The 16476-nt window shown below is 48.9% G+C and overlaps 3 protein-coding genes across 3 annotated transcripts; 2 read left to right on the top strand and 1 right to left on the bottom strand.

Annotated features, from left to right (window-relative positions):
* F5B22DRAFT_656874 (glucose-methanol-choline oxidoreductase) lies at nucleotides 1-4790 on the top strand (the record flags this gene model as incomplete). Its single annotated transcript, XM_047979997.1, has 6 exons — nucleotides 1-978; nucleotides 1036-1152; nucleotides 1242-1809; nucleotides 1866-2203; nucleotides 2257-2446; nucleotides 2501-4790. Exons 1-6 carry the CDS (start codon nucleotides 351-353, stop codon nucleotides 4788-4790), a joined length of 4131 nt encoding a protein of 1376 aa, XP_047829690.1. The 5' UTR covers nucleotides 1-350.
* Nucleotides 4791-6351: 1561 nt separating this feature from the next.
* F5B22DRAFT_611397 (uncharacterized protein) lies at nucleotides 6352-11582 on the top strand. Its single transcript, XM_047975274.1, has 4 exons — nucleotides 6352-6927; nucleotides 6988-9705; nucleotides 9753-9935; nucleotides 9992-11582. The coding sequence occupies exons 1-4, from the start codon at nucleotides 6631-6633 to the stop codon at nucleotides 10916-10918; spliced, it is 4125 nt and encodes a 1374-aa protein (XP_047829691.1). The 5' UTR covers nucleotides 6352-6630; the 3' UTR covers nucleotides 10919-11582.
* Nucleotides 11583-11864: 282 nt separating this feature from the next.
* Nucleotides 11865-13620, bottom strand: F5B22DRAFT_611403 (cytochrome c oxidase subunit). Its single transcript, XM_047975275.1, has 3 exons — nucleotides 13239-13620; nucleotides 12970-13015; nucleotides 11865-12777 (listed from the first exon to the last, which is right to left on the bottom strand). Exons 1-3 carry the CDS (start codon nucleotides 13439-13441, stop codon nucleotides 12538-12540), a joined length of 489 nt encoding a protein of 162 aa, XP_047829692.1. The 5' UTR covers nucleotides 13442-13620; the 3' UTR covers nucleotides 11865-12537.
* Between the last annotated feature and the right edge of the window lie 2856 nt (nucleotides 13621-16476).

The following is a 16476-nucleotide window of genomic DNA, read 5'->3' on the forward strand; positions in this document are numbered from 1 at the left end:
TGACCCATCAACGTGGTATCGACTTGGTACTCCCGACACTAAGGCAGACTACAATCTCTATTGTAACGTCTCGAGCCACATATATGAGTGACAATCCTGCCAGCGTCGGCGACCTGGGGCGTTATTCAGTCCAAGACAGTCTTGCTTTTCACACAAACACATCTCGGGGCCTCTACCTGGTCTTGTCTCACCTTCTCTTTATAAAGATTTAAATTAAAGGCCTCTTTCACAAGATATTCACTACTACGCATAGGGGTACTGAGCTCACTTCTCCCCATCCCACTACTGCCCTCGTCGGGCAGTCTCGATTGTTTAGGCTTGAATCCAGTTACGCGGGTTGCGCCGAGACCATGCCAGCAGTGATCCCAACCACTGTAGGTGTTAGCATTGAGGAGGCACAGTCGAGTGGAACAGATTTCGATACTACAAATGGCGTCGAAACCGTAAATGGCCTTCATAAAAGAATGAATGGCGTAAACGGCCTGAACGGATTGAACGGCCGCGCGGAAACATGGCCTGGGTCTGCTCGTCCGTCGAGTCGAGGTTCTTCCAATGGTACCGGCGTTACTGATCACCATACCGCTCATGAGTACGAAGCCGGCGGGCCAAGATCTCGCCCCTTCGCACACATGCGGACCTGGGCCGATGACCCCAAAGTAATGGCCTTCCCAAGGATTTCAAAGCCAATGGAACTAATGAAACATGCCTATGATTGTGTCGTCATTGGGTCAGGGTATGGTGGAGGCGTTGCTGCGGCGCGTATGGCACGTGCGGGCAAGCATGTCTGTGTTCTCGAACGTGGCAAAGAGCGCTGGCCTGGCGAGTTTCCCACAGGTACGGGAGATGCTCTCGACCAACTGCATTATTCAGGCCAGATAGTACCGCCATGGTTACCCAAGAAGGTTGTCCACGGTGGTGATCCCACTGCCATGTATCACCTGATCTTTGGTAATGGTCAAAATGCATTGGTTGGCAATGGTGAGTTGATATGTTCTACCATATTAAAAGGTCGTTTAACTTATAAATCTTTGACAGGACTTGGAGGAACGAGTCTAATAAACGCCAATGTCTTCCTAGAGGCGGACGAGGATGCACTACAGCTGGAACAGTGGCCCAAAGAAATTAAGGACAATAAGGGTTGCTTAAGGGAATGTAAGTGACCATCTTATTTTTCGAACACGTAGTCTACGGAGCCTATGATTTAACATGTCTGGACAACTCATTAACTTTCAACCTGTTAGACTACGACAAGGCTGCCGAGGTCCTCGAACCTGAGGAGTATCCGGATGACTGGCCAGACCTACCTAAGCTTGAACTTCTCAAGAGGCAAGCTCAATATCTCAATATGTCAGAGAAGTTCTCGCGAGTGAGACAAACTACGCGATTCCGCAACGGACCAAACAGCTGTGGCGTTGAGATGTCTGCCTCTGCGTCTACTGGCCAAGATGCCACTGGCTTGAACGACGGCTCAAAGAATACCACGCTCGTCACCTACCTGTCAGATGCATGGAATTGGGGCGCGGACATGTTCTGCCAATCGGAGGTACGGTATATCACCGAAGCTTTCAAGGATAACGGTGAGAAAGACGGCTACATTGTCTACTTTGCCTGGCATGGAGGGAACCGTGGCCACTTTAAAGCCAATCTCCATGATGACTTAATGTGGGTTCATGCGAAGGAGGCTGTGTTTCTCGGTGCTGGTGCTATTGGCTCAACCGAAATCCTGCTGCGGAGCAAGCAGATGGGCCTGAAAATGAGCGACAAGGTCGGCCAGAACATGAGCGGTAACGGAGACATGTTAGCCTTCGGGTAAGTTGACCTTGGCTTTATTATAATTTTGACAGTTTCTGACCCTCTCTCTTCAGATACAATACAGACTACGAGGTCAATGCCATGGGCAGACGATTCCCGTCGCCATATCATCCAATCGGGCCTTGCATCACTGGTATAATCGACAATAGGAAAGGTCATGAGAATCCACTAGATGGCTATGTCATTGAGGAAGGTACCATTCCAGGGGCGCTTGTACCTTTCATGCAGACGCTTCTCGAACTCATGCCTGGCAGTATTGAGACATCCGACGAGTCTCTTTTCGATAGAGTGAAGGCTAACCTTGCGCGTGCGGGAAGTTTCTTCCTCGGACCGTACTTTCGTAAAGGTGCAATCGAGAGGACACAGGTTTATCTCATCATGTCTCATGATAGTAAGCTATTTCCTTCCCCATCTCAACTATTCCTAAGTATTAACGGGCAATAGGCAATCAAGCATATCTGACGCTGAAAGAGGATAAGCCAGTCCTTGAATTCATTGGTGTCGGCCGTAGCGATCATGTCAAGTACTTGAATCGTATCCTTGAGAAGGCGACTCGAGCTGTCGGAGGAACATTCGTGCAAAATCCCTTCTATTCTCTTCTGGGCCAGCAGCAAATCACAGTCCATCCTATTGGGTAAGCCTCCCCTGGATATTACTCCCTCCTGCAAAAGTCTGACATGAATAAAAGCGGCGCATGCATGGCAGACTCTGGTGACATGGGCGTGACAAACCATGCTGGTGAAGTGTTCACGGGTGACGGCACAGATACTCACGATGGCCTCATTGTCACGGATGGTGCAATTCTTCCATGTTCTCTGGGAGCGAATCCATTTGCAACCATTACTGCTCTGGCAGAGCGCTCATTAGACCTATACGCAAAGCGCAAGCAGCTGAGCATCAGCGCCAAGAAGAACGAACTGCTAGATCTGTTCGGATCCCCTGAACACCCTAAGTATCGTCGCAAGCCTTGCGTTGAGGACTGTCATGTGCATGTTGAAGAGAGAAAGGAGGAGGAAGAAATCTACCACGCACACAAGTCAATCACGTCTGCTCGTCGCCTGAAAGACGGCGGGTTTGGCTTTACTGAAGTGATGTCCGGCCACATTCACCGCCTCCACAACGACAGCAGCATGCTCAAAGACAACATTGACGACTACGAGCTAGCAGCGAGAACTGCCAAGTCTATGTGTGAGACTGCACGCTTCTTCCTCAGCGTGCAAGCGTTCAACACGAGATCCGTCGTGAACGACCCCAAGCACTCAGCCAACTTGACAGGCACTTTCTCCTGCCCAACACTGGAGGGCTCTCCATTCATGGTTCGACGGGGAAATTTTAACCTGTTTCTCGTCGATACCAAAGCGCCTGGAACTCGAAACCTCACCTACGATTTCGACATGTTCGGCACAAATGAGCGGAGACTCCATTTTCACGGCTATAAGGTAGTCGATTCTTCGGTCGCACTTTCGCCGGCGCAATTTTGGAGATCTACAAGTACGCTTTACGTCCATATAACAGAGCGGCCCCCTAAGGGAACGCGGGAGCAAGGCGGCCAAGACGAAGACTACTGTCCAAAGGGTAAAGTCATTGCTCAGGGCATCATGCGAATTCAGCCAAAAGACTTTCTTTCCGAGATACTCACGTTGTCACCAACAGGCAGCAGCATTTTCAACAAAATAAAAAGCGTTGCGAACTTCATGACTTTCTTTACACGGAAATCCATGAACTTATTCTTGGCGCCCCTGACGCCACTACAATATCCCAGCCCGGCATATACAGGCTTCGTCAACAACACGCCTCGCACCAAATCGTACAAGATCACAGCTCGTGACGGTGTCAGGACGAGCTTGCATATGTGGGAACCAACAAACACGTCGGTTGAAACCAAGAACTTGTTCATGATACCAGGTGCTTCCGTGGATCATCAAATCTTTGCGCTACCTACCATTCGTATGAATGCTGTCAATTACTTTCAGCGTGCTGGTTACCGCGTGTTTATTCCGGTCCATCGTATCGGCGTGCTCATGGTAGCCCAGAATGACTGGACCACGTTTGACGCACGGCTGGATCTACTGGCGTGTCTGGAGTTCATTCGCAAAAGGTATCCCACCTATGCAGAGCCTGTGCAAGATAACGAGGAGAAACCTGAGCCTGAACCAATATATACCATTGCCCACTGTATGGGCAGCGTGGCATTCGCAACAGGGCTACTCGACGGCACCATTCCCGCAAAGTGGATAAAGGGCGTGACATGCAGTCAGGTATTCATGAACCCCATCTGGAACTGTATGAACATGATTAAGATCCTGGCACTGCCGATTCCGGCCGATAGACTATACCGCTTCTTTGCGGGTAATTGGTTCAGCTGCAGTACAGGCAAAAATGACAGCTATGTGCAGAAGGCGTTGAACGAGTTGCTGCGGTTCATGCCGGATGAACGCAAGGAGATTTGCAACAACGCAACCTGCCACCGAGTCTCCCTCGTGTTCGCACGCTGCTGGAACCACCGAAATCTCAACGAGGCCACCCACCGACAGATCGACCGCTTCTTCGGCGGTGTCAACATGACCCTGCTACACTTGCTCATGAAGCAGGGTTTCCAGGGCCACGTTATGTCCAACGGTCCTTTATATGAGCGCCTCGATACACCCGAGAACGTTCGCAAGCTCCGTGGCATACCCTTCCTGCTGTTTGTTGGAGGTGACAACGCTGTGCTGAGCCCCGAGAGCACGGAGCGCACCTATGAGGTGCTCACGGATGCCTTCGGGACTCGCAAGGACGACGGCATCGAGTACCGCCGTCGAGTCGTGCCTGATTACGGACATCTCGACTGCTGGATGGGCCGCAACGCCTGGAAGGACGTCTATCCATTCGTTTTGACCGAAGTCGACCGTGTAGTGCGGGGGCCAAAATACAAATTCGAGGAGCCAAACGACGAATTCAAAATGTTGATGGACTCAGGTGAACTTCTTGCACAATGAAGAAACATGAATCTCCCATCCGCTCAACGGCAGCATTACCTACCAAACAGGCGGCGTGATGTACGATGGTGTATGAATAAGGCTAGGTACAATGATAGTGTCTAATTTCAAGGAGGTTGGGGAATGGGGCGTAATGGATTTGGCGTTGCTGCTAGATATTGGAGCTCATTTACGGCGTTGAAGTTTTATGATACACTGATGGAAGGCGTTATTGATGTCATACCAATTGTTAGTCACTTTTGTATAACTACCTACCTATATCTGTTGAGCATACTTTTCCGGCATTGGAATGTTGGTATGCATTGGATATCATTCATATATAGCAATCGGCTTATCTGATATTGAGTCTCTTCGAAACTAAGTTGCTACCTAGCTTTAGCCATCTAGTCCGTCCTTGTGAAGAATCATCTGTAAGGCTGCCGACGAATCTTAGTTGGACTCCTGAGTAACCTGAAGAATATACAAGTGCAGTTTCTGAAACTCTGGGCTTATATTGCTTCTTGCTTACGGCTGAGATTATCTGTCACTTAGAGCTGTGTGGGCACTGCTGACAGCAGTTCCATGAACTGTGACTTGAACACACAGTAGTTATTTCTCCCCACCATTTAATGCGTCCGTAAATCACTGCCTGGATATTTAGGAGGTATTCACTGATTACCATTGGTTGCTCCGTACACAGTTAATCAGGAAACCAGGCGGTTTCCTGCATCTGGTTGCTGGAGTACCCAGCAGGCACCCCGTGAAGGCAAGACACTACTTACTCACCTATTAAGCTTTTAAGACGTGATTCTCTTCTTAGCTTTGACTTGAAAATTCTTCATCACTTCCCCTTTGTGCAAGGACCTTGCTCGTTTGTTCTCGAGATCTTGCCTGCCTGCCTACTTACATACTTGCCGAGTCCCTGCCTACGGTATCCCAGAGTAAGTGCTATATTGAGAAGTCAATCTCCAGATATCTACCAATTTTGCACATATCTACGACAAGAATCATTTACCTAGCTCTTTGGATTGGAAGAGAGAAAGGTACCATCGGTATTGCAGCAAACTTGTTCTTGAGAGCATATTCGATACATCGTACTACTTAAGCACATCCACCAGGGTAGGTACTTACGTTCTGTATTCCCTTTAATCTTATATATTCTATTCTACTTCGGTGCTTTTGCTTCGATGCCTGTGTTAAATTGGCACAGGCAATTGCTGACATGATTTGACACCTCTAGCTTCTAGATACTTGAAACTGATTACGAGGAACTGAGTTTATGTAAGTGAGCCATTGAACTGAACAGGTATTGGTGGTGCCAAGTCTTCAGTACCTGCACCAGAGGTACCCGCTAATCAAGTCCCATTGTACATGCAGCTGCACGGGCGCTAGTGAGCCTTGTGTACAGCGCAGCGAATGACCGAGCTGCCCCGCTAAGTTTCAGCCACAGGGTCTTCCACCCAGCACAACCTGCAGGCTGCGGTACGAGGCTCTACAGTAGTGAGTACCTACCCGCGGAATAGAATAGGTACCTTGGTAGCACGTCGATAGCTTCGACGTTACACCCTGCGTGCACGGTACATCGGAATCATATTGGCCAACAGCTTACATTCATTCTTATTAGTGGTCTCTCAGACACCGCAGGACGGCCACGGTAAGCAAAACACCATCCCATCCACCCATCCATTCTTGTTACACAAGCAAATCATTTTACTCCTGTGTAATCCCCTACTGCGTGCAACTTTGCCGCGGAGCTCCATCATCTCCCCATCCTCCTCCTATTATTTGTGTATTCCGGGAAGGGAAGACTGACCATGGGATACATGTCGAAACAGATCGTCCTGGACCAGTCACTCGGTCAATGAATACAGCCCATCGCGAAAAGGCACAGAGAGAAGCCCACGATAACCGGAGGCTCCTTCGAGACCGTCGCGGACTTAGACCCAGCTCTAGTCCTAGTCCCAGTCCGAGTCCCAGCCTTGTGGCCAAACCCAGGCCCCCAAAGACGAAACAAGGCCAGAACCCATCGCCCAAACTAGGCCAGAACTGGTTTGCCGTTCGCGATATAATCGACGAGAAGGTCGAAAACGGGCGCATTTTCTATTTGATAGACTGGGAAGGAACTGATTCAAAGGGTCGGCCGTACAAACCTAACTGGGTATGCCTCAATGCGCCGAACCCCTATCTAATCCAATATTCACGGCTCATCGTGGCATAGGAACCGGCAGGGAACGTATCCGCGGACGCGATCAACGATTGGAGGGACAAGAAGCTCGAGGCTTCCAAAGTCGCTGGTGCGCCTGACGAAACGTATCCCGCGCAAGCGCCCAAGAGAAAGATTGACGACGAGTCTTCGGAAAACGGATCACCTGCGGATTCTCTGGGCCGTAAGGGGGAAGGGCCTCACAGAACTGCGCAGGCTGACACATTGTCCACGCCATCTCAACTTCACCCGTCTTCGGCCCGTTCGGATAGTGGCATTGCAGAGGCTAGGCTCGTTACACCAGCACGGGGGGCGCACATAGTGGTTGCACTCCCTCGCCCGCTGGCCTTCGACGCCTCTGAGTACCAGGCTATCTCATTTTCCCAAGCTAGTCAACCATCTTCACAGATTACTCTGTCAGAGCGCATGCATTCCAGTGGCATTACAGTGAGAGATCAACGGATCATTCCTGATTCGCAAGAGATATCTGGCACATCGGTATCTGAGGCGCATAACAGCCATCACGGATTTGTCGACTCGTTCGGAGAAAGCCAACTGTCTCAGGGACCGCCAGCCCTGCCAGAATTGCCAGAGAATCATCACGCTCCTCCCTCTTCAGGTATCCCTTCTCACCAACCGGAGTCATCACGGTTTGCTGGTGTCTCAGGATTCTTTGCCAACCCAAACATATCCACCAACCCTGGATTCAACGCGAGTTCGCAATTTCGAACTCAGGTCGAGATTGACTTCCAGAACCTCGGCCCAACCCCATCAACATCTCACAACACCACCGTTCCTGAGTCTGTTTTAAAGAATCCCACCGCCCAGCCTTCCCAGATTCCTCCGGGAATAGAGAGCCAGCACACACAGTCCACAAGCGGAGGCTCAACAACAAATAACTCACAAGCAGCGCAGATTGTTCAGCCCCTAAGTAGTCACCCAGGTGACACTAATTCTCCCAGCCACTCCTTCTTTTCTGTCTTTGAAGATAGAACTGTACCTGAGACGGTTGCTGGGAACAGCCAAGTGCCTGCAGATTCACAGGACTCAAGCCAAGCCCTTAGTGAGATAGCTGGTAATATCAGAATATCTACTGCTTCTGAAGGGCATAACGAACCCGCGTCGTCGGCTGTGTCTCTGGAACCACAGGCGGCAATACGGGCCGGTGAAAAGTCTGGTCTACGTCACATATCAGTTGATCCATCACCGAAAATCGGGCCCGCTCCGTCTACCAGTATGGAAGGCACATCCGCAGCAGAGGCGTTGCGGCTTTTCCGGGAGGAGCACTTCAACAGAAGAGCTCGAACCGCATCAACCGGATCAGCGTCGCCAGCTGTCCCATCGCCAGCCTTACTGTCTCCAGCGCCGTTAGAAAATACCCCTCATGTCGCTGTTAATCCGGCGCCAATGCCGGAAGCTGAAGCACATGTCAGCAATGATACGACTTCGGCGATCGACGTACCTGCCCCGGTAATTTCACCAGCACTTCTACATCCGTCTGGGATAGCACAGAGTCAAACGACACCATCCTTTCCATTAGCGCAAGCTGAAATTAATCCCAATCCTCCACTTGAGCACATGCCAGTAGATCCGGTATCATCATATGATGCGCCCCAAATAGAGCAGCCTGCAACATTGGATCCATCGGCTCTTACACTTTCTATTGAGAATGATGTAGAAGATAGCCCTTCAGTTCCGACTGACGATGGGTTTGCCCCTGAGCCTATTCCCGAGTCAACCATCTCAGATGAAGATGAGATGCAGGAAGATTATCCACGTAGCATGTTGCCTCATGTGCCCACCGGTCCTTCCGAGTATCTCATCACACTTCCCTTCCAAACAAGCTGCCGTCCGCAGTATAACGATATCATACGCGAGAACGAAAAGTTAATAAACGAGTACAATTCAGCATTCCTAGTCCTACCCCATCAAACGCCACGCAAGGATGTCGTTGAGAAGCTGGACAATATGTTTTCTCGCCTCTTCGACATATGCGACTATCCTCCTTTCTTGGATACTCTCGGGTCTATGACATCGGAACAGATCATGAAACATGTGATCGGTACAAATTCAAAGTTCTCTTTCATCGCCGAGCTGCTCGATAACCTACGGGATTTAAACTCGGATAAGAAAGTCCTAATACTTGTCCGGCCAGGAAAGCTGATGGATTTGCTTGGTCATGTGATACTAGGTCGAGGCTATCACTACATCCGATCTGGTCAGGAGATTGCCGGCGCGTCAAATGCTAGGCACCCATTGACAGTTTTTCTCTGTTCAACTTCCGAGGGAGAATCCTCAATTCCCAGGAATGTTGATGCTGTCATTGCTTTCGATCACACTTTTCGACAAGAATTAGTACCCTCATTAGACCAGAGTGCCCCGGTCATCTTAGCACTTGTTAATGTCGCTTCTATTCAACACATAAACATGCGCATCATGGAAAATTTGGAGCCCTTAGAACGAAAGAATTTCCTGATGCTGGCGCTTGTCAAGGCGATGCGATATGTCGAAGAGCCGGACTCAACAGAATCACTCTTCTCCATTGCTGAGAAATTCGCCAGGCGTATCCAAATGCCTGAGGACGAGGAGGACGAATTTTACTATGAGCCCCAGTCGGTGCCAATCGAGATTTTCCATGATCTATATGCCGCAAGCTCACAAATTGACGGAACTCAGCTGAGTGGCCAAAGCCTGGACATCGATCAGCAACCTGGCAGCCGGAAACGATCTTATGTGAGTTGACTAGGATCCTGATATAATGGGATACTAACAAGATACAGCTCGATGGCGATAATGAAGAGAACCTTCCAAAGAGACCAAAGATGTTCCAACCACAAGTGGTAACATCTTTGAGTAATATCAGCGACTCTGTGAGGAACTTGCTTGGCGACGACCTCGTACAGAGCGTAGAGGGTAACACCATTGCAGTGTCCCTCGACAAGCTTGAAGCATTGGCCGATAAGGCGAGTACCCTACGCCATAACCTATTCCATAGAAACCTGGTGCTAATACTGTATAGTTCGCTGAGTTGAGGTCCAAACTCAGAGAAAGTAAAGCGCGAGAAGACGATTTCCGGCAGTTGAGCGACCGAAATCAAAAAGAGGCCGATAGCTACAGATCCTCTATCAACAACATACAGACCAGGTATATGGAAGCTTTGAAAGAGCGCGGCATATTTGAAGCCGATTGCAGAGCTGCCCAAGAACAGGCGGCGATTCAAAGTAGAAGCCTAGAGTCCTGTCGGACAGAAATCAGCGCATTAAAGACGACTAAAACGGAACTGGAGAAAAAGCTAGCCGAGGCAAACACTGCGCTCCTCGATTCTTCCAATCCCGACCTCGTCAAATTGGCAAAGTTGGAGAATAGCTTTAATACAGCCAATGCGCAAGTAGAGGACCTGAAAAAGAGGCTGGTCGTGGTTCAAAGCGACGCAGATTATAACAAGAATCTGTTCCAACAAGCCTCTCACCGTGCCGCTGAGTTGGCAGCCGAGAACCGGGCCCACGATAAGAAAATCGAAGAGCTGGAACGCAAAGCCGACAAGAATATCCTCGCGGTGAACCAGACCCAAAGCCGTAATGAAGGCAGGACTCTCTCTATGCAGGTAGCAGAGTACCGGACCATCATCCGCGAGCGCGAGGCGGAACTCAATCGCGTCAGAGAGGAACTCAAGTCCATCCGCAGTGGACGTCGGGAGACTAGGCAGTCTAGCGTCCCGCGCAGTCCGCGCATGAGCGCCCTCGGCGTCATGAGTCCTCGTAATGGCGGCACCCGCGGCCCGAGCGCCATGGGAGGCCCGAGCAGTAGTCGCGCGTCGAGTCCGCAGCCACCTGTTGCCGTATTCGATGGCCCTCCGGGCTCGGGAAATGGTGTGCAGAATGCCGCGATGCATAGTCAGAGTCCCGGCGTTACGAGGCTTACGCACTTGAGGGACTCGAGGTTCTGAAGAGTGACCGACGGTGTGTGAATGTGTTTTGTTACTATCTAGGGGGAACGAACGATGGGCAGAAAGAAGACAGGAGCGTTGGAGTCTGCTTGTATACCTCACTGCCATCACATCGTGAAAGTGTGTTGCACTACCACTTCTACTATTCCGTTTCCTTTTTTTCCTACCTTTCGTCTTCTCTCCAGCTTTGTCTTTCGAGTGCGGGGTTTGCTTTTCGTTCCGTTTAGATCTTTTGATACCCGATGGTTTTTTTTTTTTTTCTCGATCTGGTCCTGACGATATATTCGTCTGTCTGTTCTGGTTATTGCTGAACGAATTGATTGATTACCTAAAGAATGAATTTCTTTCTCGCGTGTGGTATTACCTTACCTTACGTTGTGCTGTGTTGTGTTGTTATCTTTTGTTGTATGGAGAGCGATGAATTCGTTGATTGAGATTCGGTGTGAATGGCGTGATATGGTCGTGAGGAAAGAAGAATGCGCTGTATAGAGAACAGACAGACAGACGGAAACAGAGATAGATAGGCAGTTATACTGATAGATAAGCAATGGCGTTACCTTTGCTCAACTCTTTTGCGAGCTTTTCACTACCCTCTATATACGTCGTGTGCGTAGTTCTGCGTTTCTAGTATACCGTACCTAGCCTTGGATATGGATATACACAAATAAGCAAGTAAGGAAGTAAGTAATCGCATATGACCGCCTACTTACTTACTTACTTGCTCTATCACATCACATCACATCACTCATGCCATATGTACCTATACGGTGTAATCATATTCCGCTATAGAGATGAGAAAGAAACACAGATAGTACATGAGAAAGAAGGATGATATATGTAACGCAATAAATATGTTAATAGTTATATAGATAGATGAACGGACTCTACTACGTATATAGGGAGTTATGAATAACCAAGGTTCACTAGACAAGTTGAAAGTATTAAGTTCTGTTTCTTTCATTTTCCGTTATTCCTTAGCAATTCTTCCCCTTCTGTCCCTCAAGACGCAGTATATAGTTATTATGAGCAAACATAATTTACTTACTTACTACCTTATTATACTCTCAACACTCCTTCTTCCTCGAACGTCTTGTCTCTGTGTCATATTTACATAGGTAGGGGCAGATATCTAGTATAAGTGACAACAGGGATCCTAGATTAGAAGGAAAACATCGATGCTCTACACAACAAAAATAAAATGGAAAATATACGAGCTGTCTCGGCCTCTATCTTCACCCAAATGCAGTCAGTGCCATCAGTTGTACGCCTTGGGAAATCATCTCCTTTTCTTTGCCACTTAGACGGGGGAATAAAAAATCAAAAGACATTTCGAATCTCTCTAGTGTTGGTTTGTTGGTAAAAAGGCTGTTTATAGTAGACATATACACATGGTTGGATCTACGGCATCCAAGAAGGCGACACCAAAGCCCATCCAAGGGTTTTTTTCTCCCCTTTCGTTTCCTCCCGAACTCGCTCTACTTGAATTATAATCTCCTATTTCGTCTCGAGATCGAAAAATTTCGGTTCAGTCCAAGCCGCTCGTGCAGCCTATGGATTTAGCCCGAGTATGTATAGACGGAGTTGACGGGAGCGGTGGTAGCGAAGACGATTAACCCAATTTATTTGGCCTTCTCGGGGTACAGGTCCTCCTTCAGCACAATGCCGAGCTCCTCGCGCAGAGGCTTCAGCTCGGCAAGGTATTGCTCGTATTGACCGTTGTTCTCAACCTTGGCCTTGACTCCCTCGAAGACGCGGACAGCGGTGGGGAAGTCGTTCACCCTTCTCGCGGCCTTGAGAGCGGCCTGTAAAACGGAGGGGGAGGGGACGAGATCGTAGGCGAAGGCGTTGTTCAGGTTGCGCTACGTGAAAGAATGAGTAAATCAATTGATTTAATCAATTGGATATGAATGAGGTTGCGTTGATATGAATTATATGTCGGGGCTATCTGTTGGATTGATATGCGATCGGGCCAAGGGGAGCGCATGTGGAGCTGGTGATGATAGATACAAGGGTTTGTGTGGTGACATGTCGGGGAAAAAAGGGCGACGAACCTGGAGCTCGAAGACGTCCTGCACGGAGTCGAATTCCTTCTCATACCTGCAATAGAGCTTCGATCAGCTTCCGAATGATAGTCGAGAATGATTTGAGGTGATTGCGAGGGCAATTGATGCGTGTTGCAGCTTCGAGGCGGCCATGTCCGAGGTAGCGTATTGTATGTGTGTAACGTCGCCGAAATATCCCGAAATTGGTTGCTGTTCGGGACTGTCTCGCGGGGGGGTTCTTGGTGGTGGTCGAGGTATAATCCATTTTGTTCCCTTACCTGGCAGTGAACTCCTCAAAGGTCTCCTCGGCGTGCTCGCTGCGACGGGGGACGGTGGTGCTGAAGTTGAGGCTGGAGCCGGCAATGAAGCCAGGGACCAGGGCAGCGCTGGCCCGAGAAGGAGGAGCAACGGGACGGTATGCGCGGAAAAAGGTCTGGGTAGGGCCGCGGACGGCGACGCGGAGGACAGAGGCGGAAGACATGGCGAGTCTGATGGAGGCCTGCAGGCTCAGTGGTATCGGCGGTCAGGTGAAGGCGAGGGTTGACGATAGATAGATAGATAGGTATCGGTGGCTCTCGGTGGATTGAGAGTGTGTAGGTAATAACAAATTCTCCCCAATCGAATGATCCCGCTGACACTGGTGGCCGACCGGACTGGGAGAAGAGCGAGCAAAGTCGCTCACAAAACGAGTATCACTGATTGGCCCATGATAGCGTTTTTATGGATATATGTGGGTCTTCTGCATCATGTCACTGGAGAATCCAGAAACAAGCAGCCCAGTGAGGTGAGCAGCGAGCTCAGCTCTCATTAGTGGGTTAGGTTAGTGGACTTATATCACTAATTACAGAGGGGAGCTAGGCTGTAACTTGAAGCGACATCACATGGAGGCGTTATCACCTCCAGGTGGTCAGAGCGTTCTCTCATGGACACAGCATCGGGATTGGGTAGATGGATGGAACCAGCTTCTGTGTAGTAAGTACTTACAATATTAGACATCTTCCTAAAGAATGGTTATCTAACCTTAATGCTATATGTCACTATCCATAATCATCAGAAGGGAACTTGGAGAGGTGACAGTGTTCATGCTCGGTAACTCCTTTCTATGCGGTGGTCTTAAGCTTAAGCTTCATAGGGATGGCTCTGAAGTCATTCTGACCCCTCGCCCAACGCCTGGGATTCCAGCAAACACTACTACCGTACCTACATAGGTAGCCGTTTCTCGCCTGTGTGAGATATGCAGAAGGCTATTTCATGGTGACAAAACCCTTACAGATATGACCAGTCGCCTGCCAGCTGGAAGCTTTAGCGAGACTGTACATGTAAATGTAGCATTGCAGGGACATGTCTATAACATATGTACCTGTCTATAATGCAGTGTCTTGGGCTCCAATACTCGGCTCCAATCTATTGGGACCTGGCAAGTTAACAAGGGGAATGAATTCCTCCAACACAACAATTCCAATGGTAAGGCCTGAACCTAGGTACTTGAGTAGAAAGTAGAACTCCCCAACTCTCTAGCATAGAGAACCGGCAGGTAATCAAGTGGTAGGTAACTGGACAATCTAGCGCATAACTACGTAGCTGTGATCTTTGTAATATGCTATTGTATAAGATAGTCCGACGGACATCGTTGAGACTCGAGCTTAATGAGGTGACTAGTTCAATTTCACCACATAGTTAATGACAAAGCCCCTCGCGCCAAATTTAATACTGCAAACTCAATCGCCTCTGTGCCTGTTATTGTGCGATAACGGCGAGCGTATGTTGGCAACAAATAAGGTCGGTGTTGAACTCAAAGAGTTCCTACAATGACTAATAACCTTTCTCTGCCATCGTTTCAGTACTAGTATACTGACACCACAGAAATAATTCGACTCTCTTCGCTGCTATATAGCATTGCTTTCCACAAGTTAGCAGATGGACTTGAGATAGCTCCCTAAGTATCCACCAAATTCGCCATTTGTTTTTCAAACTCTTTCATTCGCTTTCCTGCATGTTAAGATTAGCTGACAATGGAGTGTATCCAGTTGGTGGATCTTGGTCTATGTCATGAATGCAACCACATGCCGCGGGCCTCACAAATTCCAGCATAATAGCGACCGCTGCCCCACCAGCTTCCCTCGGCATTGTACAGCGCCCGTAAGAAACGGTCAAGCTGAGAAAACGGTGTCACGACACGTTTGAGCGACTTCCCAGGAAGTCGGTGCCAGCCCTAGCTGAGCGAACGAAGCTAGCTCATTGGTACTGTCACCCAAGGGAAGAGAAACAACAATAATAGTTAGGATAAAACATGAACCGGAGATTGATTGTAGGAAAAAGCTAAAGATTACGATAATGCTTATCACGTCGAATTAGTTCCAGTGCACCCGAGTACAGTAGCTGCAGGCAACCATGCAGTTGGATTCGACTACTCGTGTTACACAATTAACTTATAGCTTAAGTCACGAGTATACCATCGCTCAAAACCTCTTCCAATGATTTGCCAATGCCATCACGAACCCATACAAAGCGAACCCAGATAACATCCCTACCTACCACTGACTTATACGCAGGTGTACCACTCTACGGCCGGTACTTCCCCAGACCAGATGATGTCTAGATCGACCCCCAGGATGTCGACTCCCAGACCCCGGCTGCTTCGCAATATTGGGTATTGGTGGTCAATCTCTACACTGAATCTTTGCGGATCTTCCCGGCATTGCCTTGACTATCGTAAAACCATACATATCAGAATGCCAAAGGACTTGAGCGAGGCGAGGCTTCGGGACATTATAGGGTGGAATGATCTGTACGATGATGGTATATCAGAGCTTTCAAGGGAGATTGGAGTATCTATTGAATAGTCTCTTGTGGACACATTGACGGGTTTGCAACCCCCTTTTTCTTAATTCTCTCTCTTTCTTCTGGAAGGACGGTCCTAGGATAGATGGAACAGGAACAGCTTAGTGGGCGTATAAAAATGCTAATGGCATTTATAGCTGCAGGTGAGCAGGTAGTTTAGAGTTAAGCTGTCTGTCGTCTGCTCGTGAAAACAAGCTACTAGGTAGGACTAAACCGTTTCGAGGGCTGTCTGCATGTCAAATCTGCACAGATGCTGTTCTGTTGGCAGTTGCCCGGTCGCCTGACTGAAGATAGAGAACAAACAACCTCGGAAGTGTTCATGATGTTTCAAATCTCTCTGCCTCAGGATTGTTTACCTCGCCTTACTGGCCAGATCATATCGAGCAGGATACACATCCAAGTTATAGACTAAGTATGTACTTAAGTAGATATGTAGAATGTTTGTTAGCTGAATAAATGCACATGTAGCCATTAACAGTGAGTGTATTATTTAGCGTACCTAGGCAAGTACCAATGTTGGTTAGTGGCTCGTGGCATGAAATTTCCGTGCCGAGGGGCCCGAGAGTCCGTGGACAGGGGGGGCGGCCGCTATGGGAGGATTATAGAGGATTATAGAGGATCTGACCGCCCCGAAGCAGTGAAAAAGTACCTAGAGTAGAGTAGACACATCCACAC

This window comes from Xylaria bambusicola (genome assembly GCF_022495145.1).
Source record: "Xylaria bambusicola strain CBS 139988 unplaced genomic scaffold F5B22scaffold_28, whole genome shotgun sequence".
In the NCBI taxonomy this organism is placed as follows: domain Eukaryota; kingdom Fungi; phylum Ascomycota; class Sordariomycetes; order Xylariales; family Xylariaceae; genus Xylaria; species Xylaria bambusicola.

Coding starts and splice junctions, on each gene's coding strand:
- F5B22DRAFT_611397 (XM_047975274.1), top strand. CDS start 6,631: ATGAATACAGCCCATCGCGAAAAGGCACAGAGAGAAGCCCACGATAAC. Junction 6,928..6,987: donor GGCCGTACAAACCTAACTGG/GTATGCCTCAAT, acceptor ATCGTGGCATAG/GAACCGGCAGGGAACGTATC. Junction 9,936..9,991: donor TTGAAGCATTGGCCGATAAG/GCGAGTACCCTA, acceptor AATACTGTATAG/TTCGCTGAGTTGAGGTCCAA.
- F5B22DRAFT_611403 (XM_047975275.1), bottom strand. CDS start 13,441: ATGTCTTCCGCCTCTGTCCTCCGCGTCGCCGTCCGCGGCCCTACCCAG. Junction 13,016..13,238: donor TTTGAGGAGTTCACTGCCAG/GTAAGGGAACAA, acceptor GCTCTATTGCAG/GTATGAGAAGGAATTCGACT. Junction 12,778..12,969: donor AGGACGTCTTCGAGCTCCAG/GTTCGTCGCCCT, acceptor TCTTTCACGTAG/CGCAACCTGAACAACGCCTT.